The following is an 18,711-nucleotide window of genomic DNA, read 5'->3' as shown; positions in this document are numbered from 1 at the left end:
AGATTTTTACAAAATTATTCTTTCTAAAACCTTAGAATAGCACGAGGGATAAACCATTTTAATGATTTTTGCTTCGTTAGACCAAATACTTCTTGCGTGCATACATAAGTCCAAACACTTTTTTTCTTAATTGATATTTATGCATTGCAACTTTATTTTTAGCCAATTTATGATTATGATTCATTGCATTAAGAAATTGGCAAGCCAAAACGTACAGAAATAATACTATAGAATTAACGCATTATTTAATATTGTAACTCGGGTGTAACAATAATTGTAATTCGAAGTACTCCTCGCACCACTTGCAGACTAAGTTTTCCCGATGATTTTTCTAAAATGTCGTACAGTTCTGTGGCACTGTTGACTGGGGTACCATTTATGTGAGTAACTATATCGCCCGGCTGAAGTCCGCCACTGGAAAAAGGAATAATAATATAATTGAGAGAAGCGAAGCGAAGATGTGCTGAGCTCCCACCGGGTGACTCCAATTGATTTATGTGTTAAATTGTTTCTCGGCCATTTCTGGACCGATTTTAAAAATATATGAACTCCTATCAGTTCTAGAAAGCTTTTGAAATTTTCTAGGTTATTGTCGAGACAGAATTTTGAATTAAAAACAAACATGATTTACAAATTATTATAAATTAGCACGCGCTATTTATATTTATTTAAATATTGAGCCGATTGATCAAATCACAATAAGTCTTAATTGTAACACTGCTATCAATCGAGAATGATTCGACTGTCAGGTTCTTAGTTATTGAATTTGCAAATCAGCACAAGTTTCTCATGTGACCAAAGAAGGCGCTAATTCCTCATGTTTAAATATGGCGCCAAATTACAAAAGATTTTTTATTGTTTTTGTTTGGATTTATTTTGTTTTGTTTTTGTACACAGACTTAGTTTACCTCGCTTCGCTCAAATTTACGCCGCAGCGAAGCGGTACGACCAGCGACTGCGGCATCCTAGTATTGACACACTCTTACACAAATTATCTTGCTCCAAACTAGGCATAGCCTGTACTATGGGTGCAAGACAAAGATATATTTAATACAATATACTTACTTAAACATACATAAATACAAATAAACATCCATGACTGGGAAACAAACATTCATATTAATCATATAAATGATTGCACCTACCGGGATTCGAACCCGGGATCTCTAGCTTAGTAGGCAAGGTCGCTAGCCACTGGGCTAGGGACCGTGGCATGAAAAATTTTTGCTTCAATTTACATAATATAATTCATAATTAGGAAACCAACACTGCGTCTTCCGGTACGTGGTCGCCATTCGAGGACTTTACTGCCCTAATGGCCATCTGTCCATCGAACTATGTGCCTGCCCACTGCCACTTCAGTTTCCAAATCATCTGGGATATGTAGCTGACTTTGGTTCTCCTACGGATCTCCTCATTTCTGATTCAATCTCGCAGGGAAACTTCGATCATAGCCTCTCCATTGCCCTCTGAGCGACCATGAGCTTTCTCATCAGGCCCAAAGTTTACCACGTCTGCGTACCGTAAGTCATCACAGACAAAAAAAAAAGTATTTTATTTTAATATAATACCAGTTTTAACTTACATATAAGCAGGTGAACCGATGATTACTTTCCAAACCAGGATTCCGTGTGTAATATCCGACGGCATCTACAAAATATAATAGTTATTTATGTAACTGTTGTGTAATAAGGGGTATTAAAACACGAACGTGGGTTTATAAGGCGAAGCCGATTGTGATAATAGTATCACATGAGTGGTTTAATACCTAACTATCAACAGTTGCATACAATACTTTATCTACACCCATAATATGAATCCTCTATAAAACATTCTGAAACAGTTAGCTGACTGCTAACATTAAAACAGCCAGTCCTAGTAACCATAATATAATCCAAAGGAGTGTTGTTGTGAAAACGGATGATATAATGTTGTACTGAATTTCATTACAACACTCGTTTGGATGATGTAATGGTTATTAGGACATTGGGTGTTTTAATGTTGGCAATAAGCTAACTGTTTTAGAATCTTTAATAGAGGATTTAAAGCATGGGTGTAGATAAATAATAATATGTTTTAACTCTGTACTACAAGGTTGTAATCCTTTGATATTTCCAAAATAAAAACCTCATGAGGAGGAGTGTCTCATGAGGACCCTCCTAGTTAATGCACCCTGGGACATAGGAGCTGACCATCTTAACCTAGACCTTAACGTTGTTTTTTAATGGAAAAGGAGGACAAACGAGCGCATGAGTCATTTCACATTCATTTCCAACACCAGAGGAATCACAGTAGCGTTTCCGGCCTCTCAGGAAGGTCTACGCGCTTTTTATGAAGGTACCTATGTATTATCTTCCCGGAAAGACCGCACAAGGAAGCACTTTCCACAGCTGTGTAGAATGTGGAAGAACTTGAAAACTGCACTGTGGAGGAACGCCACACATCCAGATGGTGGGGATTATTTACTAATTTGTGGCGTGTCGTGCAAAGGTGACATTCGGCGACAGGAATCAGGTGAAACAGCTCTTCGGAAAGACATTACTGGGCAAATGACACTTGGCACTCAGAAATTTTAGGGCAGGGAGTATCAATAATTACAATCAGCTGAACGTCCTGCTCGTCTCGTCCCGTTTTATAAGAAAAAAAAGCACTTAAGATATTATATTCTGTAATTAAATGTTAAATATAAACATTAAAAAAACTAGTTTTTGTATAAAATGCGAAGAGACATTTTCCCCACTTATATAAATGTGTTGTCGATATTTCGATATAATTAGGTGCTAAAATTATCGTAACAACATGTATTCGTAAAATTAATGATGATCCGTACTTACCCCTGGATTACGCATTCTTAATTCCATCAATATGTTCGGAGTCAGAGAGAGGAGTGTAATGCCGAGGTACTTTTTCGATACTTTCGGTGATTTCGCTTTGCCTGAAACATTAAGAAGAGTTGTTATAATCTGTAGACTCTGCCTGTCATTATTTAAAAAAAATACGGGTTGCACTCCGGGAGTGCCGGCAGAAGTGAAAACTTGAACACTAGCTTTGTGCATTTTTGAATATTTTGGAATGGTTAGGGAATAATTTCGCACGAATTGCTATATTTATCACTAAAGTATTTATGTGGTTAAATACAATATTCATATAAGGCGCTATCGTACACAAAAATGACAATTTATATTACATTAAAAATGTAACATCTCAGAACTATAACAATTATTTTACATTAAAGTTTATCACGCTGAAATTAGATCCCACGACCTCGCACTGGTCCAAAGACCGTATGATGATTGAATTGAAACATAACTATAATTAGTTAGGAGTAAATCTCTCATCCATAATTTCAACGACTGTCTTGCGAATTTTCGATCAGGCCACGTGTCCTGACGCGAGTTTAACATTTTATACCCATCACAAAAAAAGTGCTCAACGGCGATAAAGAAGTTTTCACTACAAATTCCAGAATTTATTTAAATTTTGTGTTTGTCTAAGTACTTCTAAAATATTAGTTTCCCTAATATTTCCAGTTTTATTCTGATTTATATATCTAATACGTATATTTAATACTCAAATTTTGAATGGTCAAGTTATTTAAACATTATCAGTGAATTTTGGCGATGCGCGCGCACACCGTCAGGCAAATTCTACATCTTGATGTTAGTTGATCAACCATTTGTATCACACATCAGTTACCAAAAGCCTCAAGTTGTCAAAAAGTTCTTACTGATTGTATAACAATAATTTTATGAAATTTGAAACACACGTTATTTCACTAAATTGTGCGGTATAATAAAATATTGATTGGTTGTATTTAATACCTACTTTATTATCTACTATTATTGATCTTTCTACAAACATAAATAGGCAAGAGGACTAAAAATTTAAGGATTTTTGTTTTGTTAAGTAGAAGTATAACTTCCACATGTAAACTTACACACACTCTTACAATCTCAACTTCTACAAGCAAACTTACGCACACTCTTACAATCTCAACTTATACAAGTAAACTTACGCACACTCTTACAATCTCAACTTCTACAAGTAAACTTACGCACACTCTTACAATCTCAACTTCTACAAATCTACAAGCAGACTTACGCACACTCTTACAATCTCAACTTCTACAAGCAAACTTACGCACACTCTTACAATCTCGACTTCTACAAGTAAACTTACGCACACTCTTACAATCTCAACTTCTACAAGTAAACTTACACACACTCTTACAATTTCAACTTCTACAAGTAAACTTACGCACACTCTTACAATCTCAACTTCTACAAGCAAACTTACGCACACTCTTACAATCTCAACTTCTACAAGCAAACTTACGCACACTCTTACAATCTCAACTTCTACAAGTAAACTTACGCACACTCTTACCATCTCAACTTCTACAAGTAAACTTACGCACACTGTTACAATCTCGACTTATACAAGTAAACTTACGCAAACTCTTACAATCTCAACTTCTACAAGTAAACTTACACACACTCTTACAATCTCAACTTCTACAAGTAAACTTACACACACTCTTATAATCTCAACTTCTACAAGTAAACTTACACACACTCTTACAATCTCAACTTCTACAAGTAAACTTACACACACTCTTACAATCTCAACTTCTACAAGTAAACTTACACACACTCTTACAATCTCAACTTCTACAAGTATTTTTTTATGGAATAGGAGGACAAACGAGCGTACGGGTCACCTGTTGTTAAGTGATCACCACCGCCCACAATCTCTTGCAATACCAGAGGAATCACAAGAGCGTTGCCGGCCTTTAAGGAAGGTGTACGCGCTTTTTTTGAAGGTACCCATGTTGTATCGTCCCGGAAACACCGCACAAGGAAGCTCATTCCACAGCTTTGTAGTACGTGGAAGAAAGGTCCTTGAAAACCGCACTGTGGAGGACCACCACACATCCAGATGGTGAGGATGATATCCTAACATGCGGCGTGTCGTGCGAATTCGGCGGCAGGAATCAGGTTAAACAGCTCTTCGGAACACTCCCCGTGATAAATGCGATAGAAAACACACAATGAAGCGACTTCTCTACTCAACGCCAAGTGATCCAGCCGTTCACAGAGCACTGGGTCCCCGACAATTCGAATTGATCTGCGTTGCACGCGGTCAAATGGATCGAGCTGATACTCGGGTACGCCAGACCAGAGATGACAGCAATACTCCATGTGTGGCCGGACCTGCGCTTTGTAGAGCGCTAGTATGTGGGCCGGCTTGAAGTATTGTCGTGCTCTATTAATGACGCCCAGTTTCTTTGAAGCCAATTTGGCTTTGCCCTGCAGATGACCACGAAATTGGCAATCGCTCGAGATTTCGAGACCCAGTATTCCGATACTAGGCGAGGCTTTAAGGGAAGTGTTGTCGAAGAGCGGTGATACGACAAATGGGGTTTTTTTAATGGTAAACGCGCAAACTTGAGTCTTCTGGGGGTTGGAAATTGGACAAGGTTCAATTTACCCCATTCCGCGACCCTCTCAAGAGAAGACTCGATAGAAGACACAAGTTTCTCCCGGCACTGGTCGACGATTTCCCGAGAGAGACCTGCATGGCCCACGTATACGGCATCACCAGTGCTGTCGTCTGCATAGCAATGAATGTTGGAGGTGTCCAACATATCATTGATATGCAGAAGAAACAGCGTGGGACATAGCACACAGCCTTGGGGCACTCCACCATTCACGGACTTCGGGTTCGAGCAATATCCGTCGACAACGACCTGTATGCTGCGCCCAGTGAGGAAGCTGGAGGTCCACTTGCACAAGCTCTCGGGAAGCCCAAATGATGGAAGTTTAGAGAGGAGCGCCTTATGCCATACACGATTAAAGGCCTTCGCTATATCCAGGCTAACTGCCAGGCCTTCCTTCTTGCTTTCAATAGCCGCAGCCCATCTATGTGTTAGGTATACCAGAAGATCACCTGCTGACCGACCATGGCGAAACCCGTATTGTCGGTCGTTGATCAACTGGTGACCCTCTAGGTATACCAAGAGCTGACGGCTAATTATCTCCATGATTTTGGAGATCAGGGAGTTAATAGCAATAGGCCTGTAGTTTGCCGGATCCGAACTGTCTCCTTTTTTTTGGATCGGATGGACAAGAGCTGACTTCCATAAGTCAGAGACTACGCCTTTAGAATAAGAGTGCCGGAATAAACGCGTTAACACCGGCGTCAACTCAGGGGCACACGTTCTAAGCACGATTGGAGAAATGCCATCCGGCCCGCTCAACTTCCTGACGTCCAACGAAAACAGAGCTCGCCTAAGTTTTCTGTCTGAACTGTACTTCAGGCATAGAGCTCTGACACCGCGGGATGGTCAGCGGTGTTTTTCCGTTGTCGTCAAGAGTCGAGTTGGAGGCGAAAAGAGCGCATAAGAGATCGGCTTTCTCTTTTGCCGTATGGGCCAGGGTGTCATTCCTCATGTACAACGGCGGCATGGACGGCTGGCTGAAGTTACCAAGAGCAGTAAACTTACACACACTCTTACAATCTCAACTTCTACAAGTAAACTTACACACGCTCTTACAATTTACCCTTTGAATATCGAATTTAATAGGCAACAATTAAATTTTCAGATTATAAGATGTCTGGATGAAACCGTTAGTTGCACTACTGACCAATAGTTTGATCCCCATTGAGAACAATGGATATTTTTCCACATCTGGTAGTAGCTATCCATAAACGCCTCTTTTTTCATTATCATTTTACACTACGAACGTAAAAATTCTCCCATTAACAGAATTTGTAAGCATTACAACGAAGTTTTTTCGAATATCGACATTCATAATCGCAGTAAAAATATCTTCAAAAAAGAAATAATTAAAATATTAATGAATACACTAGGATACGAAAAATGTTACTGGAGAAATATAAAATGAACAAATAGGTACATAAACACACGCACATATACACTAACACACACTACACGCACACATACACATCCAAACATAAAATAAACACTGTAACCGATTATAACATAATATAATAATAGGTAGATAGATATATACATATATTTAATTCGCATTCATACGCATATTGTTCTTATAATGTTTAAATATCCATATTATTTTATTGAATTATGTATTATTTTATTGAATTGAAACTTGTTTAGAATCGTTGTGATTTGAAACTCGATGAAACGAATAAGCGAGACGACAGAGCTCCTGCCAGCTATTATTAATAAAACTATTATTTAAGCCGACGCGCCAAATTATGATTTCAACAATTATATGGATATCCTATCCGAGGTTCTCGAGGGTGCAGAGATTGAATTTGGGATCATTTTTGAAATGCAAGATGGCCGCCATGCAAAATATTATTTCAACAATATGGATATCGTATCCGAGGTTCTCGAGGGTGCAGATAACGAATTTGGGATCATTTTTGAAATGCAAGATGGCCGCCATTCAAAATTATGATTTCAACAATATGGATAACGTATCCGAGGTTCTCGAGGGCTCAGATAACGAATTTGGGATCATTTTTTAAATCTAAGTTGGCCGCCGTGCAAAATTATGATTTGAACAATATGGATATCGTATCCGAGGTTCACGAGGGTGCACAGAACGAATTTGGGATCATTTTTAAATCGAAGATGGCTGCCATGCAAAATTCTTTTGGGGCTATATGGGGCGTGGTGGTTATAGTGATAACCCTAATGCCAAACAACTTATAGACATCTTTCGAGATTTTTTTTTTGTTTTTATTATGAAAAATAGAATTACAATTTATTATTATATAACAGGCCAAAAACCACAGAGGTTTGTCCGGCATGTTAGAAGAAATACTATTATCGTCTACAATCAATATTGATATTAACTTATAAATACACAATTTAATAATATAGGTACAATACAAACGAAAAAATTAATGTAGGTACAACAACAACAGTACTTATTGTAGCACGGGTGAGTCGCATGGCCTGCCACCGCAATGTATTGAATTTTTGAGTGACCGTCTGTTTAGATATATTAATTAGTAAACAATACTCAACTTTATAACGAAATGAAATGAAATGAAATTTATTTGCAGGAAACATTGTACTTAAGGTGTTAACAATATAATGGATAATCCAATATGTTTCGTCAATTGACATGCAAAATATGTTACAAAATTGTCTAGACACTAATCGTACTGTTATATTGAAACATGTCGGATTTCACAATGATATCAATAATATTTATAAAATGAAATTTTAATACTTATACAATATTATAATATGAGACGTAAATAACTTAATAATTCATTTAGTACCTATGTATAATATTAACAAATTCAATGTCATAAAAGTATATTAATTTACATATATTATTATCAAATAGACTAATTCATTTTGTATTGAAAAATTCATTTAAACTATAGAAGCACTTATTTGTTAACCACTGATGCAGTCTTCTTTTAAAAACTTTGAACGGTAAATCTTTCAATTCATTGGGCAATTTATTATATATTTTCACAGACATGCTGAAACAATTTCTACTAAAAGATGCAGTTCTACAGAAGGGCATTATGAGTTTATTTGGATACCTTGTATTTAAAACCTTCTGGCTATTTTTTGTATAGAAATCACACATATGTTTTTGAACAAATAGGCTTATTTCATAAATGTATAGGCATGGCAGCGATAGAATTTTCAATTTTTTAAATAGCGGTCGACAAGAATCTAGGGGGCCGGCTCCACAAACCGCCCTGATACACTTCTTCTGTCCAATAAATAAATGCCCTATGCTCACCGAGTTGCCCCATATGACCAATCCATATCTTAAAGCTGAAACCACGAATGCATGATATGCCATTAGCGCTGTTTTTTCACCTATTGTTTTTGATACGCGTTTGAGGACAAATACATGTTGGTTAATTTTTTTGCTAATTTTGTCAACATGTGACTTGAAGGACAAGTTGCTGTCTAAAGAAATACCAAGAAAATTGACAAATAGTTAAGTACTCAATTGCGGATAGCACATTGTTGTGCCACATGGAAATAAAATCGTTGAAATCATACATTTGCGCGGCGGCCATCTTGGATTTCAAAAATGATCCCAAATTCGTTCTCTGCACCCTCGAGAACCTTGGATACGATATCCATATTGTTGAAATCATAATTTAGTGCGCGGCCATCTTGGATTTAAAAAAAATGTCACGAAAGCCGTGACGAATAGCTATAAAATTTCTCTCATACGTCGATAAAGAAGTTTCACTTCAAAAAAAAAAACCGACGTATTGAGAACCTCCTCCTTTTTTGAAGTCGGTTAAAAAGAGTGGCCGTTAATGTTCTCACGAGCTCAATTTTTTCCGAACATAATATGGTAAATTCAGTAATTTGAGAAATATTTATAGTAACTATTCAAAGCGCTTAGTTTAAGCCTAATTAAATTAAGATTATTTGACTTTGACTTTGAATACTTATAACATCATGTGGCATCGTACATTATAGCCTCATATCAATATCTACCAATAAACACAAAAAACTATCCCAGTGGAGGAACTTGGGGTAGGTATATAGTACATTCATAGCTGGCAACATATTTTTTTAATGGCGTCTGTTTTGTTTACAAAATATTTTGCTGTTTTGACGAATGTATTAGCTTAAATTAAAAGTTGTGAAATAGTATTTAGGTGTGAAATGTGATTTTCTTATCTTTATTTTTATTTTGAGATGCGTTGTGACACCCTTTCACTGCACAGTAAGTCCTTTTTAAATTAAATTTCGCGCGCTGTTTGTCATGGAGGTTGACAGAATAATACTGACGCGGCAGGAAACGTATGTGGTCATAAACGTCCACATTGAAAGTGCTTCAATTCACTTAGGCCTACTCACGTTCTAAGTGTTATTATTCTGTGTGACCAGTTGTGAATAGGATGAGGGTAGGAGTGAAAAACATGATATAATTTGTATGATCCCCAACATAAATTGAGATAATAAAATACACAACTCACGCTTTTCCAAGAAATCTTTGACATAATCAATAGGGATAGCAAATGATATTCCGGAGGTCACTTTCATACTGTTGATGCCAATAGCTTCTCCGTCCAGGTTTACTAGAGGACCTCCACTATTACCAAATGTTATAGGCGCGTCTGTTTGTATGTACACCATGTCGTTACCTGAAACATAATACAACACTCGTTTTTAAATATCAAAAAGGCAGGCAGGCAAAGTACAATACTTAAATCGTTTATATAGGCAGGCAAAGTACAATACTTAAATCGTTTATATGTCTATGACAACTGTGAATACGTCAAACAAAATTGAGGGTGAGGGTAACATCTATTTTGAGCAATTCACACACACTAACACTACTCATACTGTAAGTTACAATGCTACTGCATAATATATGTGTGGACACAGTTCTACCCCGGCATAACCAAGCACACATATTCTGTTCAATTCCTATAAGGCATGACAACAACAGTAGTCAATTTGTAGGTTTTCTTAAAGCACATGATACCCATATTCCCAAATTATTATCCACATTCTTAGCTCATACAATCCATATTCTTTATTTATAATACCTTGTGGTCAAATTCAGTTTTCCTATAGCACATGATACCCATATTCCTAACTTATTATCCACTCTATCAGCTCATAAAACCCATATTCTTTATTTATAATACCTTGTGGTCAAACTCAGTTTACCTATAGCACATGATACCCATATTCCTAACTTATTATCCACTCTATCAGCTCATAAAACCCATATTCTTTATTTATAATACCTTGTAGTCAAACTCAGTTTACCTATAGCAAATGATACCCATATTCCTCACTTATTATCCACTCTATCAGCTCATAAAACCCATATTCTTTATTTATAATACCTTGTGGTCAAATTCAGTTTTCCTATAGCACAAGATCCCCATATTCCTCACTTATTATCCACTCTATCAGCTCATACAACCCATATTCTTTATTTATAATACCTTGTGGTCAAATTCAGTTTTCCTATAGCACAAGATCCCCATATTCCTCACTTATTATCCACTCTATCAGCTCATACAACCCATATTCTTTATTTATAATACCTTGTGGTCAAATTCAGTTTTCCTATAGCACAAGATCCCCATATTCCTCACTTATTATCCACTCTCTCAGCTCATAAAACCCATATCCTTATTTTATAATACCTTGTGGTCAAATTCAGTTTACCTATAGCAAATGATACCCATATTCCTCACTTATTATCCACTCTATCAGCTCATAAAACCCATATTCTTTATTTATAATACCTTGTGGTCAAATTCAGTTTTCCTATAGCACAAGATCCCCATATTCCTCACTTATTATCCACTCTATCAGATCATACAACCCATATTCTTTATTTATAATACCCTGTGGTCAAATTCAGTTTTCCTATAGCACAAGATCCCCATATTCCTCACTTATTATCCACTCTATCAGCTCATACAACCCATATTCTTTATTTATAATACCTTGTGGTCAAATTCAGTTTTCCTATAGCACAAGATCCCCATATTCCTCACTTATTATCCACTCTATCAGGTCATACAACCCATATTCTTTATTTATAATACCTTGTGGTCAAATTCAGTTTTCCTATAGCACAAGATCCCCATATTCCTCACTTATTATCCACTCTCTCAGCTCATAAAACCCATATCCTTATTTTATAATACCTTGTAGTCCAAATCAGTTTACCTATAGCAAATGATACCCATATTCCTCACTTATTATCCACTCTCTCAGCTCATAAAACCCATATTCTTTATTAATAATACCTTGCAGTCCTAACTCTTTACTGGGCCTTTGTGTAGAGCTGATCACACCAGCAGTCACAGTATTACTTAAAGCTAGCGGACTGCCCATTGCAACTACCTGAAAATTAGATATCGATTTATTAATCAATCAATCAAAAATATTTTATTTCATAGGTTTATTACATTACATTTGAAATATGTAATTTTTTATTAAGCTCATTTGGAAGGCAGATATGTTTAGAGACAAACGAGCAATAAACTCTGACATATCTATATATATATATACATATATAAAAATGAATTGCTGTTCTTTGTCTCGCTAAAACTCAAGAACGGCTGGATTGATTTGGCTAATTTTGGTCTTGAAGTATTTGTGGAAGTCCAGGGAAGGTTTAAAAAGTGAATAAATATGAAATGGTTCAGAATTAAATAAAAACTACAATTTTGTTTTTCCTTTGATGCGTCCCCCCCTCGTCCGATATTTGTTTTGTTTGGACATATTTTCTATGAGAGAATTTATTGACGCATGGTTTGACAGTTCTGCTGTGAAACAATTGACGAAATAATTCTTGATGATATGAAATATTATTGACAAATTTATATAAAACATTATTTTATTTATTATATACAGAACAACGTCTGTTGGGTCAATTAATTATAAATAAATATATAATTATATCAAATCTATAATATTGCAATAATTATGGATATATGGAATGGAATGGGCGCGCCGGTGATCGTACGACTGCGGCTGGAGGAGTTATAAATTTTAAATGCCTGCAGTTCCAATTAAAAGTTTCATTTTCAATGACTATCAACAAATTGTATCATCAAACCTTAAAAGAAGCAGGAATACATTAGGTCATGCTATGTTTTTCCTACTGCCAGCTCTTTGTGGGTTTGCTAAAATAAATAATTTAACATAGTTTATAGGAGCATATTGCAGCAGCTACCTATAACTTTTGCATTACCGTCAAACATCATATACATACATCCGTACCTATCTATCGTTAAGTAAGTATTATTGTAAGTAAAGTAGGTATAGCGGTTATAATTACTATTAGAGAGCACAAAAGAATAATATTAAAATTGAGGAATGAATAAAATACTTTCTTTCATTGAAATCATTATCACAATTTTCTAGAGGCTAATCTTTTTTTATGGAAAAGGAGGACAAACAAATGTACAAACCACCCACATTCTCTTGCAGAATAAAAACAGGAGGGTTACCAACCTTTATCTGTGGATCTACTGAACCAATTTTGGATATTCTGTTATCAATTCAAAGCCACATTTGTTGTGAGTGTCATATATATGCTATATATATTAACCGGAAAAATGAAAGACTTTTTTGTGGTAGTCAGATTTGTAAAGTATGTTGGAAAGAAAAACAGTCAAACACTAAAAATAATTTATATGGCAAAACAACATTTGCTGGGTCAGCTAGTTTATAATAAATATTTGTGTGTTATTAATAAAATACATTGAATTGCAGTCTATGCAAAGCAATAGATACAAAATGTGACCACAAAACTGTCTACACCTATTAGAGCTAACATAAAAAAAACTATGTTTAAAAAAACCGACTTCAAAAACTGATAAGTATGGAATAACTAAAAATTTAATTTAATACACCTCTTATGCAAACCTTTACCTTTAATATTAATAAAATACTATTATTTGTATGTGCTACCTATTGATAGGTTTTAAGTCGGTGCCAAGCCCTTATCAAAATAAAACTTATATTATAAGCAGCTAACTTACTATAATTATTAAGTTTGTCTGGCCATGCGTGTCTGTCCGCTTGGGTTGTTTTGTTCTAGATGAAGCTATCCCGCTCAAAGTAACGCGTGGCGAGTGTAATTACCTTTAATACATTTGGCTTTGCACTGACTTCAAAACTTGAATTTATTTATTATGTGTATGTAGCACATACAAATAATAAATAAATTTTCATAAAATGAAAAGTACTGGAACAAACTATGTAAAATTTTTATGGGACCAAATTTTATGGGAAGAATTTCGTAAATCGGATCATAAATCTCAGAGTAATCAGTGTACATATATAAAAAAAAATACCCATCGAATTGGTAACCTCCTCCTTTTTGAAGTCGGTTAAAAACAAATAAAAATATTCAAAACACTCAATCTATTTTGCAAATATTTTAAAATGACTAAACAACTCCAATAAATTATTATATAGGTATGTATGTTAGATTATGCACATCACCATCATTCTTATCAAAATATTTAAAAATAAAGCTTTTAAATGAAACTCACATCTTTGAAATGGATTGCATAATAAAAAGGTGTGTATACTCAAAAGTCTGGCAACCCTCATGACATTACATGAGGCAGTGTTGTAGATAGTGGTGATAAAATATATAATAGGTTAGAACTTGATAAAAGTGTACCTAAAGAATTTAAATATTAATACAAACCCACTCGCCAGGTCGCAAATCAGCAGATGTACCCAGTTTCATGATTGGTAGGTTTTTTACAGGTATCCTTACTGTTGCTAGATCTGATTTCACATCATAATCTTCCACAAATCCTGTGTGAATGGAGCCATTCTGAAAAAATCATGTAACCATATTTATTATATACTTTTATTAGATGTTATTCAGTACAGTTATAGTTTTAGCACTTTATTAAAAGAGAAAGAGACAGTAGGTGTTTGTTGTTGTTGCCACCCACACATAAAAAAAAAGACAAGTGAGACTTACAGTGATCAATATACATCAAAAAATAGTAACACTTGTCGGATGAGTATTAAGGGAATGCACACAATGAATTTTTTGTAAAATATAAACAAATGATTCTACAAAGACAATAAATACGGCCAAGTGCTAGTCGGACTGGCCCATGAAGGGTTCCGTAGCAGCAAGTAACATATTAGTTCTTGTATTTCGATGTAACTATTCTGTTTACTATTTAAGATGTATTAAAATAAAACTACTTACTAGATTGAAAGTGATCTAGTCAGTTTTCAGTGGAAGTTTGCATGGTAATGTAAATCATATATTTTTTTTAATCATATAGTTTTATCATTCTCCTATTTTAGAAGTTACAGGGGGGGGGACACATTTAACCACTTTGGAAGTGTCTCTCGCGCAGACTATTCAGTTTAGAAAAAAATTATATCATTTTATTCAAGACCTATCCATAGATACATATGGGTTTAATGAAAAAAATTTTTGAGTTTGAGTTCTATGTATGGGGAAAAATTTCAAAATTTCTTGTTTTTTTTCTATTTTTGTGTGAAAATCTTAATACAGTTTACAAAATACAACTACTTGCCAAGTTTCAACAGTATAGTTCTCATAGTTTTGGAAAAAAGTGGCTGTGACATACAGATACAAATGACGAATCTATTTGGATTCTGTTTTTTGCCATTTGGCTTGGAACCCTAAAAAGCTGGGTGTGGACAAAAAAGTTATGACACTCCTGACACAATCAAAATCCTTGAATTCCAGTAGCATGACACCAAACTCAATCAATATTTGTAAGTTTCGAAAGAATGTAGGATAAGAAAACATCACTATGCATATATTTTCTTCTTTTCTTCAAAAGTGAAATGTTGTAAATATTGTGTATGCATTGTAATCAAAATTCTGCTAACTTACCATTAATCTTACATTTACAACAGCATTTGGTTTATTAATAACAACATGAGCATTTGTAAGTATCAACCCATCTTCCTTCACGATAAAGCCAGAGCCATTTGAAATAGGAATTGGTTTGCCTGAGTATATGTCGAATCTTCTTCCATCTTGTATTTCAATATACACAACTGAAGGAGCAGACACAGCCACGACATCGGCAATAAAGTTAAATTGATCCCGTCTTCCAGACAACGGCACAGCACTTTTAACTTTATCATTTAAACTCACATAACCTATAACACCAGCAGCTACTGATAAAACACTCCGAAAAAAATATTTCCTTTTGAAATTACTATCCTGATTTTTATTTGATCGTGGCAATATTGAAAAAGCACGAGTAAAGCACTTTTGATTGATGCTTATTATTGTTTTTGTTTGTAAAATTCTAGATACCGCACACACAATTGACATTTTGTTATTAATTGTCAATTAGCAAAATGACTATTGAGTAGTACCATAGCCTACTATTTGCAAGTAGGCTATGGTACAGCACTAGTGCCAAATTAATCACAATTTTATTTTAAGCATAAACTCAAGAATTAAATAAAAATTTGGATATATTTTCTCCTTAGTCGTGCGTCAACTGTATGTCAATCATCAACTCTAAGCGTACTTTAAAAAAGTGCTCAAATAATACGTTAACGACGCAAAAAAAATGCTGTGACTTATCACCAGTAAATTTATTTCATTTATATAAGGTGGGTTGGCAAAAAGCGTAAATAATTTAGTAAAACGAATATATTTTTATTAAATATGGTATTATGGTAAAATTATTGACAAGTATTCACATCCCTTTCTCTCCCGCTTGTCAAAATGAGACAGGTGAAAGGACGCGACAAGCACACATTCAAAAATGAAAACTTTAGAGTCGCTCTTTTTTTTAAAGGCACAGTGATCAATTATTATTAGCAATTAATATTGTATTTTGTGGACGGAAAGTCATTGCCGGTAGAGTCACATTTTTAAAGGCCCTTCTAACAATATTGTATTTTGTGAACAGAAAGTCATCGCCAGTGAATTTGAACGGCTTATAAGAACGTGAACAATTACAAACTAGTGCTATTTACACGGTATCACAGACATATCGCAACCTAGTGATACTTGATACTTATTTATACCGCAAATCTTTTTCAGTTTTTCCGTACACGAGATAGTGAAAGAGAATTGGTGCCAATTGGTAGCAAGAGAGAGATGTGAAGAATTTTACAAACGAAGTCACCACTAAAAGATTAAAGCGATTAAAAATTATGCTCATAAAGTATGATAAAACCTTTTTAATTTTATACGTATTGAAATATCTTTCGAAAGTCAATATATTTTGTCAATTTATTTAAGTAAATGCATATACAAAAGTCCAACTAGCCATATTTATAATTTGAAAAAAGCTGTCATTACAAGATGGGTTGGTGTTCGCTCACACTACACAATATGCCAAAAACATAACCTGGAAAATATTTCTGTTTCAAAGACAAAAATTAACAAATTAAGTTTATTTCAGGGAACTTAACATTTAAATAACCAGTTCGCCGTATTATTTTATGTAAATAAAAATATTATATTTGAGTGTTTTTCTCTCTCATTATAGGTTACCTTAACATACTAGATCCAAATACACTTAGAGCGTTAAGAAGTAATAAATATACGCACAACCCAATAAATAAACATACAAATTTCGCCTATATAATATGAGTGTGATTTTTGATTAAAAACGTAAAAAACCTCCGACTGAACAGATCTTCATTAGAAAATAGAGACAGACTGACAAACGTAAAACTTATAGCAACCCTCGTTTTGGTCAGGGCTTAAAAAAATACTTAACTGCTACTCCACAGATGTCACTGTCCAAATCGGGTTCTAAATTCAAAATTCGCAGAATAAACTGAAAAAGTGCTTACATTGCTGCCTATTGACTAATAATATTTGAAACAACTGGAGTAAACGCAGTAATGTATAGACATAGCAGTCAAAACTTATTATGGTGTCATTTTAGGCGTGTGCCATATTTCGGATTTGATTTTGTATGACGTGCATTGTCTATATGTATAGAACGTCAATGCCGAAACTGAACTTTTGGACGGTAGCTATATTAAACTTTTAAATAGTTAAACCTCGCACAAAATAAAATTACCGTCAAAAATATTGATATGATTATTAGCGTAATCATAAAGTTATAAATTTAAAAAAAAAATATAGGTATTTGGACGTTTTGTTGTTGTAATAAATGGGAACACTCATAATTATACCATTTTATTTCGAGTCAAACCTTCGAACATTTACATATCCAAGACTAATATAATTCATTTAATTTTGTCACTTTTACATCACATAAAATATTTTATTTTTAATAGAAAATGACAATTAGATAAGATGAAAAAAACGACAATTAATTAATAAGATACATAAAATAAAAATAATTTATCTTGAAGAAATGTATTCTTTTTTTATGGAAAAGGAGAAAAAACGACCGTATCGGTCACCTGATGTTAGGTCATCACCGCCAATACCAGAGGATTCACAGGAGCGTTGCCTTTAAGGTGTACGCGCTTTTTTTGAAGGTATCCATGTTGTATCATCCTGGAAACAGCGCCTATACCTTATTATAGCCTGAAGTCGTGCGCACGACATACTACTACATAGACACCAGGAGAACATAAATGTGGTAGCGGTGATAGTAATCTCTCATAGCGGTTGAGATCGTGTATCATCTTAGCAACATGTAGGTTTCACTTCTGACATGTGTACTTTGTAGGCATACAATTTTTTTTAAATAAACTTCTTTCACACATTATAATAGTATGCATACCCACAGCCCAAACAAAGCCACAACAAAGGAACTATTGAACTACAGATCATATCAATTGCAGATTACTACAACTGCCTTATCCTCTCATTAGACTTTTTCGTGTGGGCTTCATTCTTCATTCCTTATGCCCTTCAGAAGGAGAAATTTCCGACCGCAAGAGAAAAACAACAAAATGGAGACTTATTAACACACCTAAATATAAGTATATAAGATCAATACGAAAACATTTCAATGAGCTGTTAGTGATGCTTGAAAAAATTAAGTATCAAGTAGATGTATTAATATTATCAGAAATAAATATTAAAGAAGATGAAGTATCCATATTTAAAATAAAGGGATTCACGCCCTATGCCAGAACAAGACAAATAAGTAAAGGTGGGGGAATATTGTTGTATGTAAAAGATAAATTTAACTTTATTGTGAAAGACGTTAATACCATGGCTGCGGAAACAATCTACGGAACGCTCAATATAAAAAATACCTTTATACATATTATTG

At 34.6% G+C, this 18,711-nt stretch overlaps 1 protein-coding gene across 1 annotated transcript; it reads right to left on the bottom strand.

The window, feature by feature from the left end:
- Positions 1 to 233: 233 nt before the first annotated feature.
- On the bottom strand, positions 234 to 15,848 carry LOC126977177 (serine protease HTRA2, mitochondrial). The gene is made up of 7 exons (XM_050825890.1): positions 15,372 to 15,848; positions 14,187 to 14,318; positions 11,767 to 11,863; positions 9,967 to 10,134; positions 2,835 to 2,935; positions 1,586 to 1,650; positions 234 to 414 (listed from the first exon to the last, which is right to left on the bottom strand). Exons 1-7 carry the CDS (start codon positions 15,819 to 15,821, stop codon positions 246 to 248), a joined length of 1,182 nt encoding a protein of 393 aa, XP_050681847.1. The 5' UTR covers positions 15,822 to 15,848; the 3' UTR covers positions 234 to 245.
- Positions 15,849 to 18,711: the final 2,863 nt, after the last annotated feature.

This window comes from Leptidea sinapis, chromosome 44, assembly GCF_905404315.1.
Source record: "Leptidea sinapis chromosome 44, ilLepSina1.1, whole genome shotgun sequence".
Lineage (NCBI taxonomy): Eukaryota > Metazoa > Arthropoda > Insecta > Lepidoptera > Pieridae > Leptidea > Leptidea sinapis.
The sequence above is the reverse complement of the archived record's forward strand: the minus strand, read 5'-3'. Positions and strand labels throughout refer to the sequence as shown.